This window comes from Thamnophis sirtalis, unplaced genomic scaffold (genome assembly GCF_051295495.1).
Source record: "Thamnophis sirtalis isolate CommonGarterSnake01/CBP01778 unplaced genomic scaffold, rThaSir2_p1.2 scaffold_13, whole genome shotgun sequence".
NCBI classification, from domain to species: Eukaryota; Metazoa; Chordata; class Lepidosauria; order Squamata; family Natricidae; genus Thamnophis; species Thamnophis sirtalis.
The window spans coordinates 18,256,230-18,272,655 of record NW_028261393.1 but is presented as its reverse complement, the minus strand read 5'-3'; the positions used below and the strand labels follow the sequence as shown (position 1 = coordinate 18,272,655).

Genomic DNA, 16,426 nt, shown 5'->3' with positions numbered 1-16,426 from the left:
AGGGGAGATATCAAACTGGCTCTTGTGTCTCAGATCTGCAGTGTCATTCATGGTCCTACATGTGGTGTTAGCCCTCCCTGAAATTTCAAACCTTTCTCCTAGACTAGGGCAGAGGTAGAATGGATTTCACCAAATAAAACATTTTGTTCCCAGAGCGGAACAAGAAGGCAGAATGGTCCTCTCGTCTGGTGACCTTTATATAGAGTCCGTGGGAATCGAAGTCCAGCTTGTGCATTTTTTACCTGTTATTGACCAAAAAAAACCACAAAAAGTCCTACGGGACAGTGTCCTCTTGATGTGATTAAGACACAGAAAAAGCAGCCTATCACTCACCCCGCTCCCAATTTGGACGCTCTCCAGGGAGGACTGTCTACCTTTGAAGGAGATGTTTGCATAGAAATTGCCTCCCTTCCGTTCTTCAAGAGGCCGAGCTTGAAAAATCAGTGCTGTCACTCCACCCATTTTGGCAGCTGAGAGCAACGACAAATACATTATGCTGGACTTAAGGTCGAAGTCCATTTTCATAGGATGTGTTTGTTTTTAATGGTAGTGGGAGAGAGAGGGAGAGAGCAGGTTGTTTTGCATGGAGTCCAGCCAAGGCCTTGGTGCCTGAACATTTTGCTCTCTGGATGCATCATTATCATCCTGCAACCTTGAAAAGGAAAAAAAAAGAGCAGAGCTGCTACTAAGACTCAGCAATTTATTCTAATTCCTCCGGGTTTTTCCCCATGTAGCCTAGGATAGTGGTCACCAACTGGTGGTCCGAGAGAAAATTTTGGTGGTGTGCAGAAAAATTATTATTGCACTAAATCAGGGGTCCTCAACCTATGGCCCTCAACCTACGGCCCCTGGGACGGATACGTGCAATGAATGTTTGTGTTGCTGCAGAGTGTCTCCCCCTTCGAGGTCTTTTTGTGTGGATTGGAGGGGGGAAGAAATTCTGACTTGGGGTCTGCTTCAGCCTCCTGGTTTGGGGCTTTGGGTGAAGGCTGGAGGGAAGCACCGCTGGTGGCAAAGAGCTGGAAGGCCTTGTTCCAATGGGACTGCATCATGGCCTGGAACTGGCTGACCATCTCAGCCTGCTGAGCCTCCAGGCGCCGGTACCTGGCCTTGCACTCCCGCAGGTCTTCCCTCTGCTTGGAAAGCCTATGCTTGTAGTCCTCAATGAGGTGCAACTGCTGAGCCTCCTTCTCGGTCATTTGAACTGAACTGTTTTGCCAACTCTTTCTCCTGGTGGCTGCTTAGCTCCAACAACTGCTTCCTGTTGGGGCCCTAAGGAGCCCGGGGGGGGGGAGGTGAGGAGTGGCTGGGAGGGGAGGGGCGAGTAGAAGCCGGCCAGGCACCCCTCGACGTGAGTGACATTGAGTTGGTCATGCCCACCCAGTCACATGACCACCTAGCCACGCCCACCCACCCAGTCATTAAGCAGGTCATATTAGTGGTCCGCAGGATTTAAAATTATGAATTTAGTGGTCCCAGAGGTCCGAAAGGTTGGGGACCCCTGGACTAGGAGATCAGTGAGACTCAGGACTTGGGGGGGGGAGCACAATCATACTGGCCTCCACACTATTTTATCAAAGTGATAATTCAATGTTTGAAATGAACAGAGTAATCTAGACCGGTACTTTTCTTGTTAGACAAGAAGGTGGCAGTCATGGAAACTTTGATAATACTCCTTTTTGCACAGCCATTAGTAACAGAGATAGTGATAGCAGCAGTTCATTTTGTGTGTGTCTGTGTGTGTGTGATTGGCAATAGAGAGGGAGAAAACTGGTTCTTCAAGTCCGTGGCAATGTAAGCGTTGAATTCCCCTAAAGCATGTTCCTGAAGTAGATAACACAGTTTTTCCTGCACTGTAGTCAATTCCTCTTTCTTTTCTGCTAAAATTTAAATTGCCATCCAAAATACTTCATTTTTTTCAGAACTTTCAAAGAAAAGACATGTTAACTTCATGAGAAGTAGCTCCCACTGACTGCTAGTCATTACTTTAGGCCACTATTGCTAAAAACAAGGTTTATCTATATCTATATAAATGGCTGTGTGTGTGTGTATGTGTGTGTATCAGTAGTAGGTTTCAAACTTTTTAGAACCTCTTCGGTAGGTGTGACCTGCTTTGTGGGAGTGGCTTGACGGCCATGTGACAGAGTGGGAGTGGGTTGGCAGTCATGTGACTGGGTAGGCATGGCCAACTTGTAAAATGTGATGAAACTCACTTAACAACACCCTTGCTTAGCAACCAAAATGTTGGCTCAGAAACTCTGGCATTTGAAGCACGCAAGTCTTAAAGCTGTCAAGTTAGAAGACCCTTGCACCCCAAACCCTGTAGAAAAAAAACCCCAGGGGGTGTTCAAACTGGACAGCTTTAAGACTTGTGGACTTCAACTCCCAGAATTCCTTCTCCAGTCATGTTGGCTCAGGAACTCTGGCATTGAAGTGTGCAAGTCTTAAAACTGTCAAGTTACAAGACCCTTGCACCCCTAACCCTTTAGAAAAAAAACCCCAGGGATGTTCAAACGTGACAGCTTTAAGAGTTTAAGGTTTAGATAGGACTCTTAGAGGTGGGCAGGGTGATTGGTAACTCAGCCAATCAGTGAGCGGTGGGCAGGCAAGCGTGGTGCAGACGGGCGGGGAGAGGGAGCTGGAACCAGTTCTAAACGGCATGGTAGATTTGTGGAACCTCTTCTATAGAAGAGGTTAGAACTGGCAGGAACCCACCCCTGGTGTGTATGTTCCAACATAACTGGAATGCCTCGAGCAATTTCAACCAAACTTGGTACACAGATGACTTGCCCTCTGGAAACAAATATTGTGAGCTAAGATACCCCTCACCAGCACCCCTCGGGGTGTGTGTTCTGTTAAGATACAGCCTGTTGTGCCTTAAAATGACTTCAACCATACTGCCATAAAATGGCTGTACAGCGCAGTAGAGTTGCCATGGTAACAGCTTCACAGTACTCCACAAGGGGGCTCCCTCTGATAAGGGGGAAAATCCAACATTAGAAATTATGTTTGGTCCAGGATTATTTTGGATGTCAAATGTATGGATTAGGATAAATAAATACCTGGGCAACACCGGGTAATCATCTAGTATTTAATACTTTATTCATCTTATAAAGATGAAGAGCCGAGGTGGCGCAGTGGTTGAATGCAGCACTGCAGGCTACTTCAGCTGACTGCAGTTCGGCTGTTCAAATCTCACCGACTCAGGGTTGACTCAGCCTTCCATCCTTCCGAGGTGGGTAAAATGAGGACCTGGATTGTTGTTGGGGGCAATATGCTGACTCTGTAAACCGCTTAGAGAGGGCTGAAAGCCCTATGAAGCTGTATATAAGTCTAACTGCTATTGCTATTGCTATTGCTATTGCTATATTTGATAGTGGAACTGTAGTAGTTTCTGACTTTCTCTGGAGCAATGTAGGGTCCAGCATCATTCCCCCGTTCAGCCCTGCAAATAATTGGCACTGGCCACTTCCAAATCTTCAAATCAAAATAGCAATCTATCCACCACTCCCAGAAGTAGCAGACGATCTCATATGATCGTCTGGGTTTGATACTAGAATCAGATTATTTCTGGCTAAGCTACACTACAGCACTAGTTTAGTTAGTAGCATCAGGCTAGAAACCAGGAGATTTGTGAATTCTAGTCTTGCTTTAGGTATGAAGCTGCAGTGTATCTTAAATACCCCCCCCCCAAAATAATGTTTTTGTTTCCAACAATGCATCTTTGCAGGGTTTCTGAGTGGGCTGCTTTCCCACTGGTGAAAACGTTACTCGTCTGCTTCCTATGTTTATGACCCATCCCTGAAAGAGTCAGGCAAAATAGGTCTTCCAATTGCGAAGAGGTATAGCAGCTTTGTTATTTTACGTCTTCCCCTCACAGTAACCATCCAGCTGTCCCAAAAAGTGCTTTTTCAAGAGGCAACTGGATTGTCAGCCTCTGCTTCACTACTTGCTTTCGGCTGTCATTGAAATGGGGAGGGGGAGGCATGGTATTTGGGAAGGGAAGTTTTAAGTACAGGAGAGATTGTTAATAGGGAGTTTTGTTCTCACCATCTACTGAGCATGCTGGAGATGAGCCCGCCAAGGCTAACTGTCCTGCATACCAACATGATGATGCGTTTTGAAGATGGAACCCACATGACACCCGAGGGTTGTGAGGATTGGACTGTGGGATGGGGTTACCAGGGGGAGGGGGTTGGGTCACCTATTGATATCTATGATTGCGTGCACTTTTGCCTCAGACCTTGCTTTGCTTGGCTGCTATCTACTCATACCCAGTAAAAGTACTCTTAATTCTGCAAAATGGAGTTAAGTGGTTTCTCTCTTGGTTGCTGAGAGAGGCTGGTATGACATGGACTTTGTTTTTCTTCAAAGACATTTAGCTTCTCATCCAAGAAGCTTCTTCAGCTCATGAAGATGGATGACTGAGAATCTCCACAGACATTTAGCTAACCACTCAGCTGTTTAAATTACCAAGCAATAATACATGAGTTAAAGCTAATGGATGAAGAGAAATATCAACTGAACACCCTTCTTTGCTGTCTTCTATTGATTAGTTGAAATGACTGCTGACTCTTATGGTGTTTTCTAATGTGTTAAGAATTGCCGGCAACGAAGGTGTCCACAGATCATCTTCACAATGTCTGCAGGTCATTTCAAGGCAGAAGTAGAAATAGTAGCAGTTGTGTAATAATACTAATAAATTATTTTAGTAGCTCTTCATTATGTTGTTAGTTGCAAAGTCGTGTCCAACCCATTGTGACCCATGGACAGCTTTCCTCCAGGTCTTCCTGTCCTCTACCATCCTCTGGAGTCCATTTAAGTTCATGCCTACTGCTTTGGTGACTCCAGTGGTGGGTTTCAAAAAAGTTTGGAACCTACTCTGTGGGTGTGGCCTCCTTTGTGGGAGTGGCTTGCTGGCCATGTGACCTGATGGGAGTGGCTTGCCGGCCATGTGTTTTCTTTCTTTCTCTCTCTCTCTCTTTCCTTTTGTCTCTCTGTCCCTTTTTTCTTTTCTTTCATCTCTCTCTTTCTTTTTTCTTTTTTTCTTTATTTATTTCTTCCTTTCTTTCTCTTTCTCTCTCTCTCTGTGTCAGTCTGTCTGTCTGTCTGTCTGTCTGTGTGTGTGGCAGTGGTGGGTTTCAAAAATTTTTGGGAACCTCTTCTGTAGGTGTGGCCTGCTTTCCGGGTCCACTGATGGAACCTCTTCTAACCGGTTCGGTAGATTTGACGAACCGGTTCTACCGAATAGGTGCGAACTGGTAGGAACCCACCTCTGGGTGACTCCATCCAGCCACCTCATTTCTCTGTCATCCCCTTCTTTTGCCCTCAATCGTTTGCAGCATCAGGCTGTTCTGCAGTGAGTCCTTCCTTTTCATTAGGTGGCCAAAGAATTTGAGTTTCCTCTTCAGAATCTGGCCTTCTAAAGATCAGTCAGGGTTGATCTCCTCTAGGACTGACCGGTTGGATGACCTTGCATTCCAAGGGACTCGCAGGAGTCTTCTCCAGCACCATAGTTCAAAGGCCTCCATTCTTTGGCGCTCAGCCTTTCTTATGGTCCAACCTTCACAGCCATAGATTGCAACTGGGAAAATCACAGCCTTGACTGTAGGCACTTTTGTTGGCAGGGTGATGTCTCTGCTTTTTACTATGCTGTCTAGATTGTATGCTCTTCATTATAGTGAACAGTTATTACACCTGCTTTTTCAAGAATTTGAGATGACCTACCTCTAAATACCAACAAGCAGGAAGCAAGAAGGAAGTCAACTAGCCGTGGACTTCCTATGTCAGACTATTTGCTCCTGTAAGATACATTTTATGGACTGCGTCATTTTGGTAGAGAAAGAAGCAGGCAACATTTCTTAAACAACTTTCAAGTAAGAACATATTAATGATATCTCACTTCTTTATAGCAATACTGTTGATGCCAAATTACATTTTTATATATATATGTGAGTCATATTTTATTTCCCAATGGAGCCAGAAGCAACCACTAGAGCACTGTGCAAAATCTTTATTTACTAAAAAAAAAGAAAAGAAAAGAAAGGAGAACAATCTATTCCTTTCTCAGGTGCCATCCTTTAAATTATATTTCTCCGCCCTGGTGTATTCTCCAGTTTTGTTTGAATTACAACCTCTCACAACGTCTAGCCATTAAATTAGTCCCTTTGTATGAGACAAAGGGGGTGACTTTTCAACATTCATTGTTTAAATATAATTTTATTTGCTTTAAAAAAAAAAACACCACCAAAGCACTGTAGAAATCAAAATACCCTAAGATGCAGTAACAGCTCCCCCCCCTCCCCAAATCAAACTTTCCATTTCCAATTTAGGCACCCCTATGGTTCAAACGAGGCAGGGGAAAAAAGAAAAGAGAATAAAATTAAACTACAGGAAAGACAGCGAGAGTTTTTGAAGATTTCAAACAGAGGAATTGTCATCTTCCTAAATCAACAATGTCTCACCCTCAAGAGTCCTGGCGAACTATTTACAATGAAGAGTGCATTTTTTAAGTCCTATGGGGAATTGCATGAGAACAATCAAATCTGAATTCCAAATGAGAAAATGAATGTCAAGTCAGTAACAGAATAGCCTGTTGGATGAATAAGCCCGACAGGCAGAAGATCTCTTTTATTTTGGAAAGGGAAATGCAGAGGTCGGTTTTAATTTGACAAGGGTAAGGGGAGAGCTAGAATGGTTAAAGGAAAGGATATGTGCAAAAAGCTGTAACTGCTACATCATTTCTGTTCCCTTCTGAAGCAAGAGATCAACGTCGCCAAGGAAATGGTCAAAAAAGCACCATTGGTCATCTTAAAAAAAGCAAGTCTACAGCAGGATCAACCTTGGAAAAATGGCAAGAGAAATCAAGGATTCCTTGGATGGCACAGTTGTGGGATGGCTTGCATCAGACTCCATCGTCCATCGCTTCTGAACTGGTCTCTCGTGAGGCAGACTTAAAGGCCTCACTGCTTCTGCGGATTTGCCAGGTCTACGTTTCTCAGCAATGCATTTTAAGCAGAGGGGCTCCGGAGGAGTCTGTCTCTGTATCTTGGAAAGAAGACCCTCTACTTAATGGGAGTCCTGCAGGGGAATGGGAGGAAACAGGAAGAGTTATACATACAAGAAATAAAAGCTAGGATAAAGCATGCTAGAATAGAATAGAATAACAGAGTTGGAAGGAACCTTGGAGGTCTTCTAGTCCAACCCCCTGCTTAGGCAGGAAACCTTACACCACTTCAGACAAATGGTTATCAAACATCCTCTTAAAAACTTCCAGTATTGGAGCATTCACAACTTCTGGAAGCAAGTTGTTCCACTGATTAATTGTTCTAACTGTCAGAAAATGTCTCCTTAGTTCTAAGTTGCTTCTCTCCTTGATTAGTTTCCACCCATTGCTTCTTTTTCTACCCTCAGGTGCTTTGGAGAATAGCTTGACTCCCTCTTTTTTGTGGCAGTTCTTGAGATATTGGAACACTGCTATCATTTCTCCCCTAGTCCTTCTATTCATTAAACTAGACATACCTAGTTCCTGCAACCATTCTTCATATTTTTTAGGATACTGAAAGGATAAGATGGAACAATATTTTGTAACCGTGGCTGCATATATAATTTCACCCTAATAAAAATGTCTCAATTTTGTGAATAATTTGAAAACTGCATTGATTTGCATAAAACTCTTTTACAATCTAGAATGTGAAGACGACTGTTGTAGAATGGACACGTGACTCTGCTATAATTTTTAGCTGCTCCCCCGCTCCAAAATAGAACAGGAAACATCATATATGTGTGTGTGTGTGTGTGTGTGTGTGTGTGTGTGTGTGTGTGTGTGTGTGTGTGTTTATTTGTGCTGATAAATAAATAAAGGGAGACTAGTATAGATCTATTTCAAGCTATTTAGCTCTCATCAGCTAACCATACCCTTACTGGGATTCGAACCTGTGCTGTATTGCATCTTAGGCAAACATCTTAGACATTAAGCCACAGGTCTCCTCCTTATCAGCTGAAGCCAGGGAAGAAGGTATATATTTTAGAGTCACAACCCCTGGTAAGCCCCAATTATGGGAGGAAGCTAACACAAATATAACAAAAACACAAATATAACAAAGGCAACAGTAAAAATATTGGGTTTCTGTCGTGATGGACTCTTGTGACGAGCCGATTGACAGATGACGGAAGCAGTTAGCTTCCTCCCATAATTGGGGCTTACCAGTGGTTGTGACTCTAATATGTATGTATGTATGTATGCATGTATGTATATATACATACATACATACATACATACATACTGTTGGCTTTGGGATTCACTGATTAAAATGGGTTGCTTATGGGAGGGAGGGAACTAAGATATGGAATTTGCGAGGGTGCAGATCAGTGGTGAATTTCCATTTTTTTTACTATCGGTTCACTCGTGTGCTTGTGCGTGCTCGCGATGCTTCTGTGCATGCGCAGATGTGTCCGGGCAGGTGGGCAGAGCCTCCCGCTGCCGCCACTACTGGTTTGCCCGATCCGGGCCGAACCAGGAGCAACCCACCTCTGGTGCAGATGATAACTATGAGGTTTATACTGTAAGTGCTAAAAAGGAGGTCAGAAATGGCTTCCTTAAATATCTTTTCTTTCTTTTTCTTCCTTTGCTTTTTGCTGACCTTCACTTTTCCCCATTCTTTTAAAAAAATTCTTTTTTCTATGTTTTTGTAACTTTTCAATCTTACGTAAAATTCTTTTAAAATAATCCACGCACACACACAACAGGACAGGAAGCCACTCATGCAAGTGGGAAATAAAAAGTCAAACGGTGCAAATTCCAACAAATGTAAACAGTTGAAATAATGGACAAGAAAAATACATAGCGCCTTCTTTGGTTTCTGCTTTTTTAGTGGCGTAATCCAGGCGCTGCGTTCAAGAACTGGGATGTTGAGAAAATGGCTCTGCTTGTTTTTGTTTAAAAGAAAAACCCTTCTCAGCATTTTCAAAATCCCATTTCTGCTTGTCCAGAGAAAAGAACACTAAAGCCTTAGTAACTCCAAGATTTTGAACCACATTCCATCAACCTCCCATTGCACATTTGTAAGAGACTCTCTGTAGCCAAAAGAACGGGATGGATGCTTTAAAACCAGAAAGATGAAAAGCTCACATTCTCAGGCAATTTTAACCACACTGCAGTTATGGATACACAGCCCTGTTTATACCTGCCCCAAGAGCCCATGTTAAACCAAAGAAATTCACCCAGCCATTCCCACGTCCAGCTGAGAAGGCGTAGCTTGACCAAGCCATTATAGAAATAGTGGAGGATGTCTTTGAGTTGATCTCAACTCCTGGGAAGTAGAATAGATTAGAATGATAGAGTTGGAAGGGACCTTGAAGGTCTTCTAGTCCAACCCCCTGCTTTGGCAGGAAATCCTACACCACTTCAGACAAATGGTTATCCAACATCTTCTTTAAAACTTCCAATGTTGGAGCATTCACCACTTCTGGAGGCAATTGGTTCCACTGATTAATTGTTCTAACTTTCAGGAAATTTCTCCTTAGTTCTAAGTTGCTTTTCTCCTTGATTAGTTTCCACCCTTTGCTTCTTCTGTGACCCATCAAAACCGCGTTCCACAAAAGCGCGGTCGACGAAATCGCGTATGTGACGTCATCACAACGCGACGAAAAAGATCGAAAAATTGCAATAAAAATTAAATTACAGCAAGCCGATTCACATAAAGGTAAGGGTTAGGTTAAGGGTTAGGGTTAGGGTTAGGTTAAGGGTTAGGGTTAGGGTTAGAGCGTTAGCGTTACATTTAGCGTTAGGTTAAGGGTTAGCGTTAGGTTTTTCGTTACGTTAAGGGTTAGGTTTAGAGTTAGGTTTAGGGTTAGGTTTGGGGGGGTTAGGGTAAGGTTTTCGCTTTATTTTTACATTTTTCGATCTTTTTCGTTGCGCTGTGATGACGTCACAGACACGCTTTCGTCGTCCGCGATTTTGTTGTCCGCGGTTTTGTGGTAGAACCGCTTCTTCTCCTGCCTTCAGGTGCTTTGGAGAATAGCTGGACTCCCTCTTCTTTGTGGCAGCATATCGGAACACTGATATCATGTCTCTCCTGGTCCTTCTTTTCATTAAACTAGACATACCCAGTTCCTGCAACTGTTCTTCATATGTTTTAGCAGACGACATCCCAGTGATCAGGGGTGGATTTCACTTACCTTCCCTACCGGTTTGCACATGTGAGCATGTGCCTTCTGCACAGGCGCTTTGGCTAAAAAAAATGGTGCCTAAATGGGATGGCATAGAGCCAGTTCGGGCGAACGGGTCCGAACACCATCTCTGCCTGTGATTCTCTTGGGAACAACAAGGAAATGTTTTGCCCCCTTTAGCATGATGAAGTGTCCTTCAAACCTAGCTAAGGAGCACTGTTGATGTAGCATAAGGTGCTTCAACTCTCCAGGTAAAGAATTAAACATTTTGCCCAGTCCTGTTTTGAAAAGAAGCACCTGGGATGGGCAAAATGTTTAAAAGATAAAGGTAAAAGTTCGTCTTGCACATATGTGCTAGTCGTTCCCGACTCTAGGGGGGCATGTAAAGTGCAGGGGTGTGTGGGCGGGCCGACTTGATTGTCGGAGTGAACCAGTTCGTTCCCAGCTGATCGTCGGAGCTACTGGTTCGCCCGAACCGGCTGAATCCCACCCCTGATGACTCTGCTCTATTTCTCACCTGACTTCATGGGGGTGGCTTCAGGATTATAGTAAAAGTCAAAGAAGACCCTGCACTATTGAGGCATTCTCTCAATTATTTTAAAAGGAGAAATATATTTATGAAAAGGAATACAGCAACATGGAAACCCTTCAGAGTCCCAGGCAAGCAATGAGCCCTCTTAGAAATAAGCAGCCATGAGGGCTAGATCCTTCCTTTTAGTAAAGTCTGAAGGATTATTTACTTCCCAGTTGACACGATAGAGTCTCCATTAAAGGCCAGAGTTTATATCACATAATTATATTTGTTTATTCTTACAACCACCCTTCCCTTGAATTTTTTGGTTGCCAGGCACTGGAAAACAGAATTCAGAAATGGGAGAATTTCAGGTGGCATTAAAAAGCCACGACAAGTTCCTAGCCCTTAAGGCTGTGATGCCTTAAGAAACCTCAGAAGCCACCAAAACCTGAAGCACCTCATTACAGCAAGCCAAGGACAAAATGTTCATACCTTGAATACCATTTGCCTCTCTGCATGGCTATCAGGAAAAGAATAATATCACATTTTATGTATAGATATAGATATATATATAGCTATATATGTATAGATTACAAACTATGTTATGTTTATTTATTTGTTTATATGGGGACTTGCTCATGGTTAAGACCCAGTGTTAGAATGGTTTAAATGGATTTGATTTAATTCTTAAGTGGTTTATTTTGCTTCGAATGAACAGGCAAATCCCAGTCAACCATGATTTCAAATCTAATATTTTTGCATGTCATGACAGCTACGGGACAGCTACTTATGATCATTTGTCTAATAACTGTTCAAATTTATGACGATGCTGAAAAAAGTGATTTACAGCCAAGTCCTCACACTTATAGAGCTGCGGTGGCGCAGTGGTTAGAGTGCAGAACTGCAGGCTTCTTCTGCTGATCACCGGCTGCCAGCAGTTCGGCATATCGACTTTCTGCAGGCTCAAGGTTGACTCAGCCTTCCATCCTTCCAAGGTGGGTTAAATGAGGACCCAGATTGTTTTGAGCAATATGTTGACTCTGTAAACCGCTTAGAGAGGGCTGGAAAGTCTAAGTGCTACTGCTATTGCTTATGCCCACTGCATTGTCCCTATGGTTACATGATGAAAATTCAGGTTCTTGGCAACTGGCATGTATTTAAGATGGTTCCAGCATTCTTTGATTATTATTTATGAGCTTCCCAGAGGGCTTCCAACAAGCAAAATCAGTGAGGAAAGCTGGATTTGTTTAATGACCCATGATTCACTTAACAACCAGAGCAAAAAAAGGGATATTGGGTTCTTGAGTTGACTCCGTTGCTGGTCAAATGTTTTGTGTATATGTGTGTGTGTGTGTGCATTTCAATATGACTGGGTTTCACTTGTTTGATTTTATTGTACACTACCTAGAATAACTTCTTATGAGAAGGACGGTCATATACAGTTGATAAATAAATAAGCAAAGACATAATCTGGAGCAGTCTTCTTTGGGGCAACATTTCCGTAGTTGTCTGTCCTATATATATCACTAGCTGGATACCTGTGCTTCGCTACGGAACTGTTAGGTGCCCCAGACCACTCCTGAGTGAAGGAGTGGAATGTCTGCCAATTTGAACTGAGGTAACGGAATGTGAGGCAACTGGCAGTTGTAACAGAGTTCTTTTCAGGTGGGGAGAGGGAGTAGAATGTCTAAACTCCCAGTCTGTAGGCCAGATGAGTCATGCGCTGGCTATGCCCATGCCCAGTTTAGTGAAGGGGTAGCATCAGAGCATGTTACTATAAGGCAACTGGCAGTTATAAGAAATACTGATGATGTGATGGTCATTTTGAAAAATCCTTTCTTAGTGAGCACCTAGTAACTAAGAGGAACGTACGTACCGAATTTCAGGTTTGTAGGCTTTGCAGTTCTAGAGATTTCATGATGAATGAGCGGTGTTTGGCTTTTATATATATAGATTTAAATTAAATCACTTACCTATATAGGTGCTTTATTCTCAGTTACTATATATGTTAATGTTTGCATTATTTTTACTCTTTTTATTTTTAAAATTTTGGTCACCGCAATGTCACTTGGTGAGATGGATGGCCATACAGAAATAAATATATCCCCCTGCCCCCGGGTTACACTGTGTCCAATGTTTTAATGTGTGTTTAATAAAAAAAACACTTAATAATAATAATAATAATAATAATAATAATAATAATAATAATAATAATAATAATAGAAAGAAAGAAATACCGTATTTTCACGACCATAAGCCGCACTAAAAATCCCAAATTTTGATCCAAAATCGGCAGTGCGGCTTATAACCCGGTGCGCTTTATATGTGGAAAAAGATCTCCCAGCTGCTTTGCTCCTCGCGACTGCAATAGATGTCCAGAGGCGGCTTTTGGGGCTGGTGGGGATTGGATTTCCGGCTCGGTGGCCCCTGTCGCTTCTGGACGTTGTGGGGAGCCGAGGAGAGTGTGGGGGGGAGCGCGCGGCGGTTCTTGGCGCTCCGGGAGGCGGGAGAGGCGCGCGGTTTGGTTTCTCCTCCCTGGGCGTCGCGGCGGCGGCCCCGGGCGCGCCGATCCCCGTGTTTTTCGCATCGGGGCATGCTCTTGCAGCACGCCCCGATGCGAAAAACACAGAGATCGGGCGACGTCCAGGGAGGAGAAATCAAACCGCGCGCCTCTCCCGCCTCCCGGAGCGCCAAGAACCGTCGCGCGCTCCCCCCCACACTCTCCTCGGCTCCCCACAACGTCCAGAAGCGACAGGGGCCACCGAGCCGGAAATCCAATCCCCACCAGCCCCAAAAGCCGCTTCTGGACATCTGTGGCTCCCGGCGCTCCAGGAAGCACCGAAAGCAGCTGGGAGAGGCGCGCGGTTTGGTTTCTCCTCCCTGGACGCCGCAGCAGCAGCCCCAAACTCACCGATTCCAGTGCCTTTCGCATCGGGGCGCGCTGCAAGAGCATGCCCCGATGCGAAAAACACAGAGATCGGTGAGCCCAGGGCCGCCGCTGCGACGTCCAGGGAGGAGAAACCAAGCCGCGCGCCCCTCCCAGCCGCCCTCGGCGCCCCCGGAGCGCCAAGAACCCTCGTGCCGCTCCTCGCGATGTCCAGAAGCGTCGGGAAATGTGCGGCTTATAACCCGGTGCGCTTTATATGTGGAAAAAGTTAAAAAAATTAGCGTTAATTGATACTGCGGCTTTTAATCCGGTGCGGCTTTTGGTCGTGAAAATACGGTATATACCCATTATGTCTGTGCTATTTCAGAACTTTATGAGGGCTTAAATTAAAAAGTAGCTCAAAAATATTCTTGGCACACAGTTATGTGATTTTTGATACCCCAAAGCAGTCAATCCCAGCACATGCAGTTGAGCCAAATCAATGTTCAGAATAACATCAATGGGACATGATTCATAAGCACTCCATGACTAAGGCAGTCTTAAAAAGCGCATTTTGGATGGCTCTCCTAAAAATCAATAGGTTAGGGGGGTCATATAATTTTTCAGGGCATCTATGTGCATTCCAAAGGGGATTGTGGCTGAGGCTGTATACCTTGTGACTATTCACCCACTTTCCCAAATCTTATTAGACAGGCAGATGCCACTGAAATAAATAAATATTCAAGTCCTAAACTTTGAAGGCGATCTAACTGGTCAGTCCTAGAGGAGATCAACCCTGACTGCTCTTTAGAAGTTTAGAATACCAGATCCTGAAGAGGAAACTCAAAGACTTTGGCCACCTAATGAGAAGGAAGGACTCCCTGGAGAAGAGCCTCATGCTGGGAACAATTGAGGGCAAAAAAAGAAGGGGATCTCAGAGAATGAGGTGACTGGATGGAGTCACTGAAGCAGTCAGTGTGAGCTTAAATGGACTCCAGAGGATGGTAGAGGACAGAAAGGCCTGGAGGAACATTGTCCAGAGGGTCGGACACGACTTCGCAACTATCAACAAAACTTTGAAAGCCTTTAAAGGGGGCAAGTGATATTTTGAACTGCTCCTGAAAGGAAAGTGGTAAGCAGCACAGCTCCTAAAGCAAAGATGTTACACAGGAAAGCCTATGCCCCATCGTTGCATTCTGGACCGCCTGAAGTTTTTGGATAGTCCTCAAGGACAGCTCCATTTAGAGAGTGAAAAAGCATGAATGACTGCGAGCATGGCCATAAATGAATTGAAAATTCAAGGCCCAGTCACAAATTTTCTTTCTTTTATGCCAGAAGCTTCAAGTGGCAGGGTGAGGGAATTCTATATTGGAAGAAGTGAAAGTGTATCCCAGTTCGATGGGGATGCATCCACACTTGGAGTATCCACACCGAAGGGTCATACAGATGCATGAACAAAACACATACTGAAGTCGATGGCAAAACCATCAAACTTTGTCCTAATTCATCAACCTTGGATACATCATAGAAATGAAGCACTGGCCATTAGACCATGTCATCCAATTCCTTGTTCAGTTTAGGGAACTAAAAACATTCCTCCCAAATATCTATCCAGACTATGCTTAAATACACTCTATTCCCGTGACGGCGAACCGATGGGACGTGTGCCAAAAGTGGCACGCGGAGCCTTGTTGCCTGGCACAAGCGGCGTCACCCTTCCTTTTCTGGGTTTCTGGTGTGCATGCGCACCCGATGATCAGCTGGCCTTTGTGCAGGCGGCAGTGCTGGGAACCAGAAGAGCGGGTCTTCCGTTTTCCGACATGAGCTGATCGCTGCGTGCGAATGTGCGGCAGTAACCAGAAGACTTGCTGGTGCATGCCGGAAACTGAAGTTCATTTTCTGGCACGTGCATGCCCCCTGGACAGCTCCTCTTCTTTGTTGCAGCCCAGACAAGCATCCATGTGTGCCAAAGGGCTCCCTTTTTGGCACTTGGTGCCAAAAAGGTTCGCATCACTGACGGTATGGTTCCTGATATGGCTCAGATTGCAGGGTGATCTCTGAGTTTGGTGGTTTTCTTGCAGACGTTTCATTACCACACTAGATAACATCAACAGTACAGGGATGATGTTACCTAGCTTAGTAATGAAACGCCTGCAAGGAAAGCGCCAAGCTCAGAGAGCGCCAAGGACTGCGTAGTTCAAAGCTGAGCCAAAAATATTCTCACGAATGAAGGTAAATATATGTGTCCTAGGATCCTTCTACAAATATTCTCTTCTACCAAAGGGGCTGTATATGCCCTAATTTATCAACCTTGATAAAGCCGAGGTGGCGCAGTGGTTAAATGCAGCACTGCAGGCTACTTCAGCTGACTGCAGTTCTGCAGTTCGGCTGTTCAAATCTCACCGGCTCAGGGTTGACTCAGCCTTCCATCCTTCCGAGGTGAGTAAAATGAGGACCCGGATTGTTGTTGGGGGCAATACGCTGACTCTGTAAACCGCTTAGAGAGGGCTGAAAGCCCTATGAAGCGGTATATAAGTCTAACTGCTATTGCTATTGCTGGGGTTAATCTCAGAAAAAAAACATATTTTGATATGCGGGAAGAAAACCACCCCAACCTTAAGCTATAAATGTTCTCTTCTATGGCTCAATTTTCTGGGAAACACGACACAGCTGGATCACCAAAAGGATGTTCAGTTCATGATAGCCAATTCGCATAGATCCGTGTGAATGCTCAGCATGGGTGCTACAGTGTAAGGCTGTGCAAAGCTCTAAGGCTGAAGGCAGGGGTGGGATTCAAAAATGGCAGCATCCGGTTCTCTGCCCGGTTGCTGGGTGGGCGTGGCCTCAGTGGAAATGACCTAATCAACCTCCTGCAC

General features: G+C 44.4%; 1 protein-coding gene across 4 annotated transcripts in view; it reads right to left on the bottom strand.

The window, feature by feature from the left end:
- Nucleotides 1-5,998: 5,998 nt before the first annotated feature.
- The window catches only part of KDF1 (keratinocyte differentiation factor 1), a 31,706-nt gene continuing 21,278 nt past the window's right edge, over nucleotides 5,999-16,426 (bottom strand). For all 4 annotated transcript variants that reach the window (XM_087727130.1, XM_087727132.1, XM_087727133.1 and 1 more), the window contains one exon: nucleotides 5,999-7,080. In XM_087727130.1, coding sequence (XP_087583256.1) covers nucleotides 6,998-7,080 — 83 coding nt within the window. In that variant the 3' untranslated portion in view covers nucleotides 5,999-6,997. The remainder of the gene's footprint in view (nucleotides 7,081-16,426) is intronic.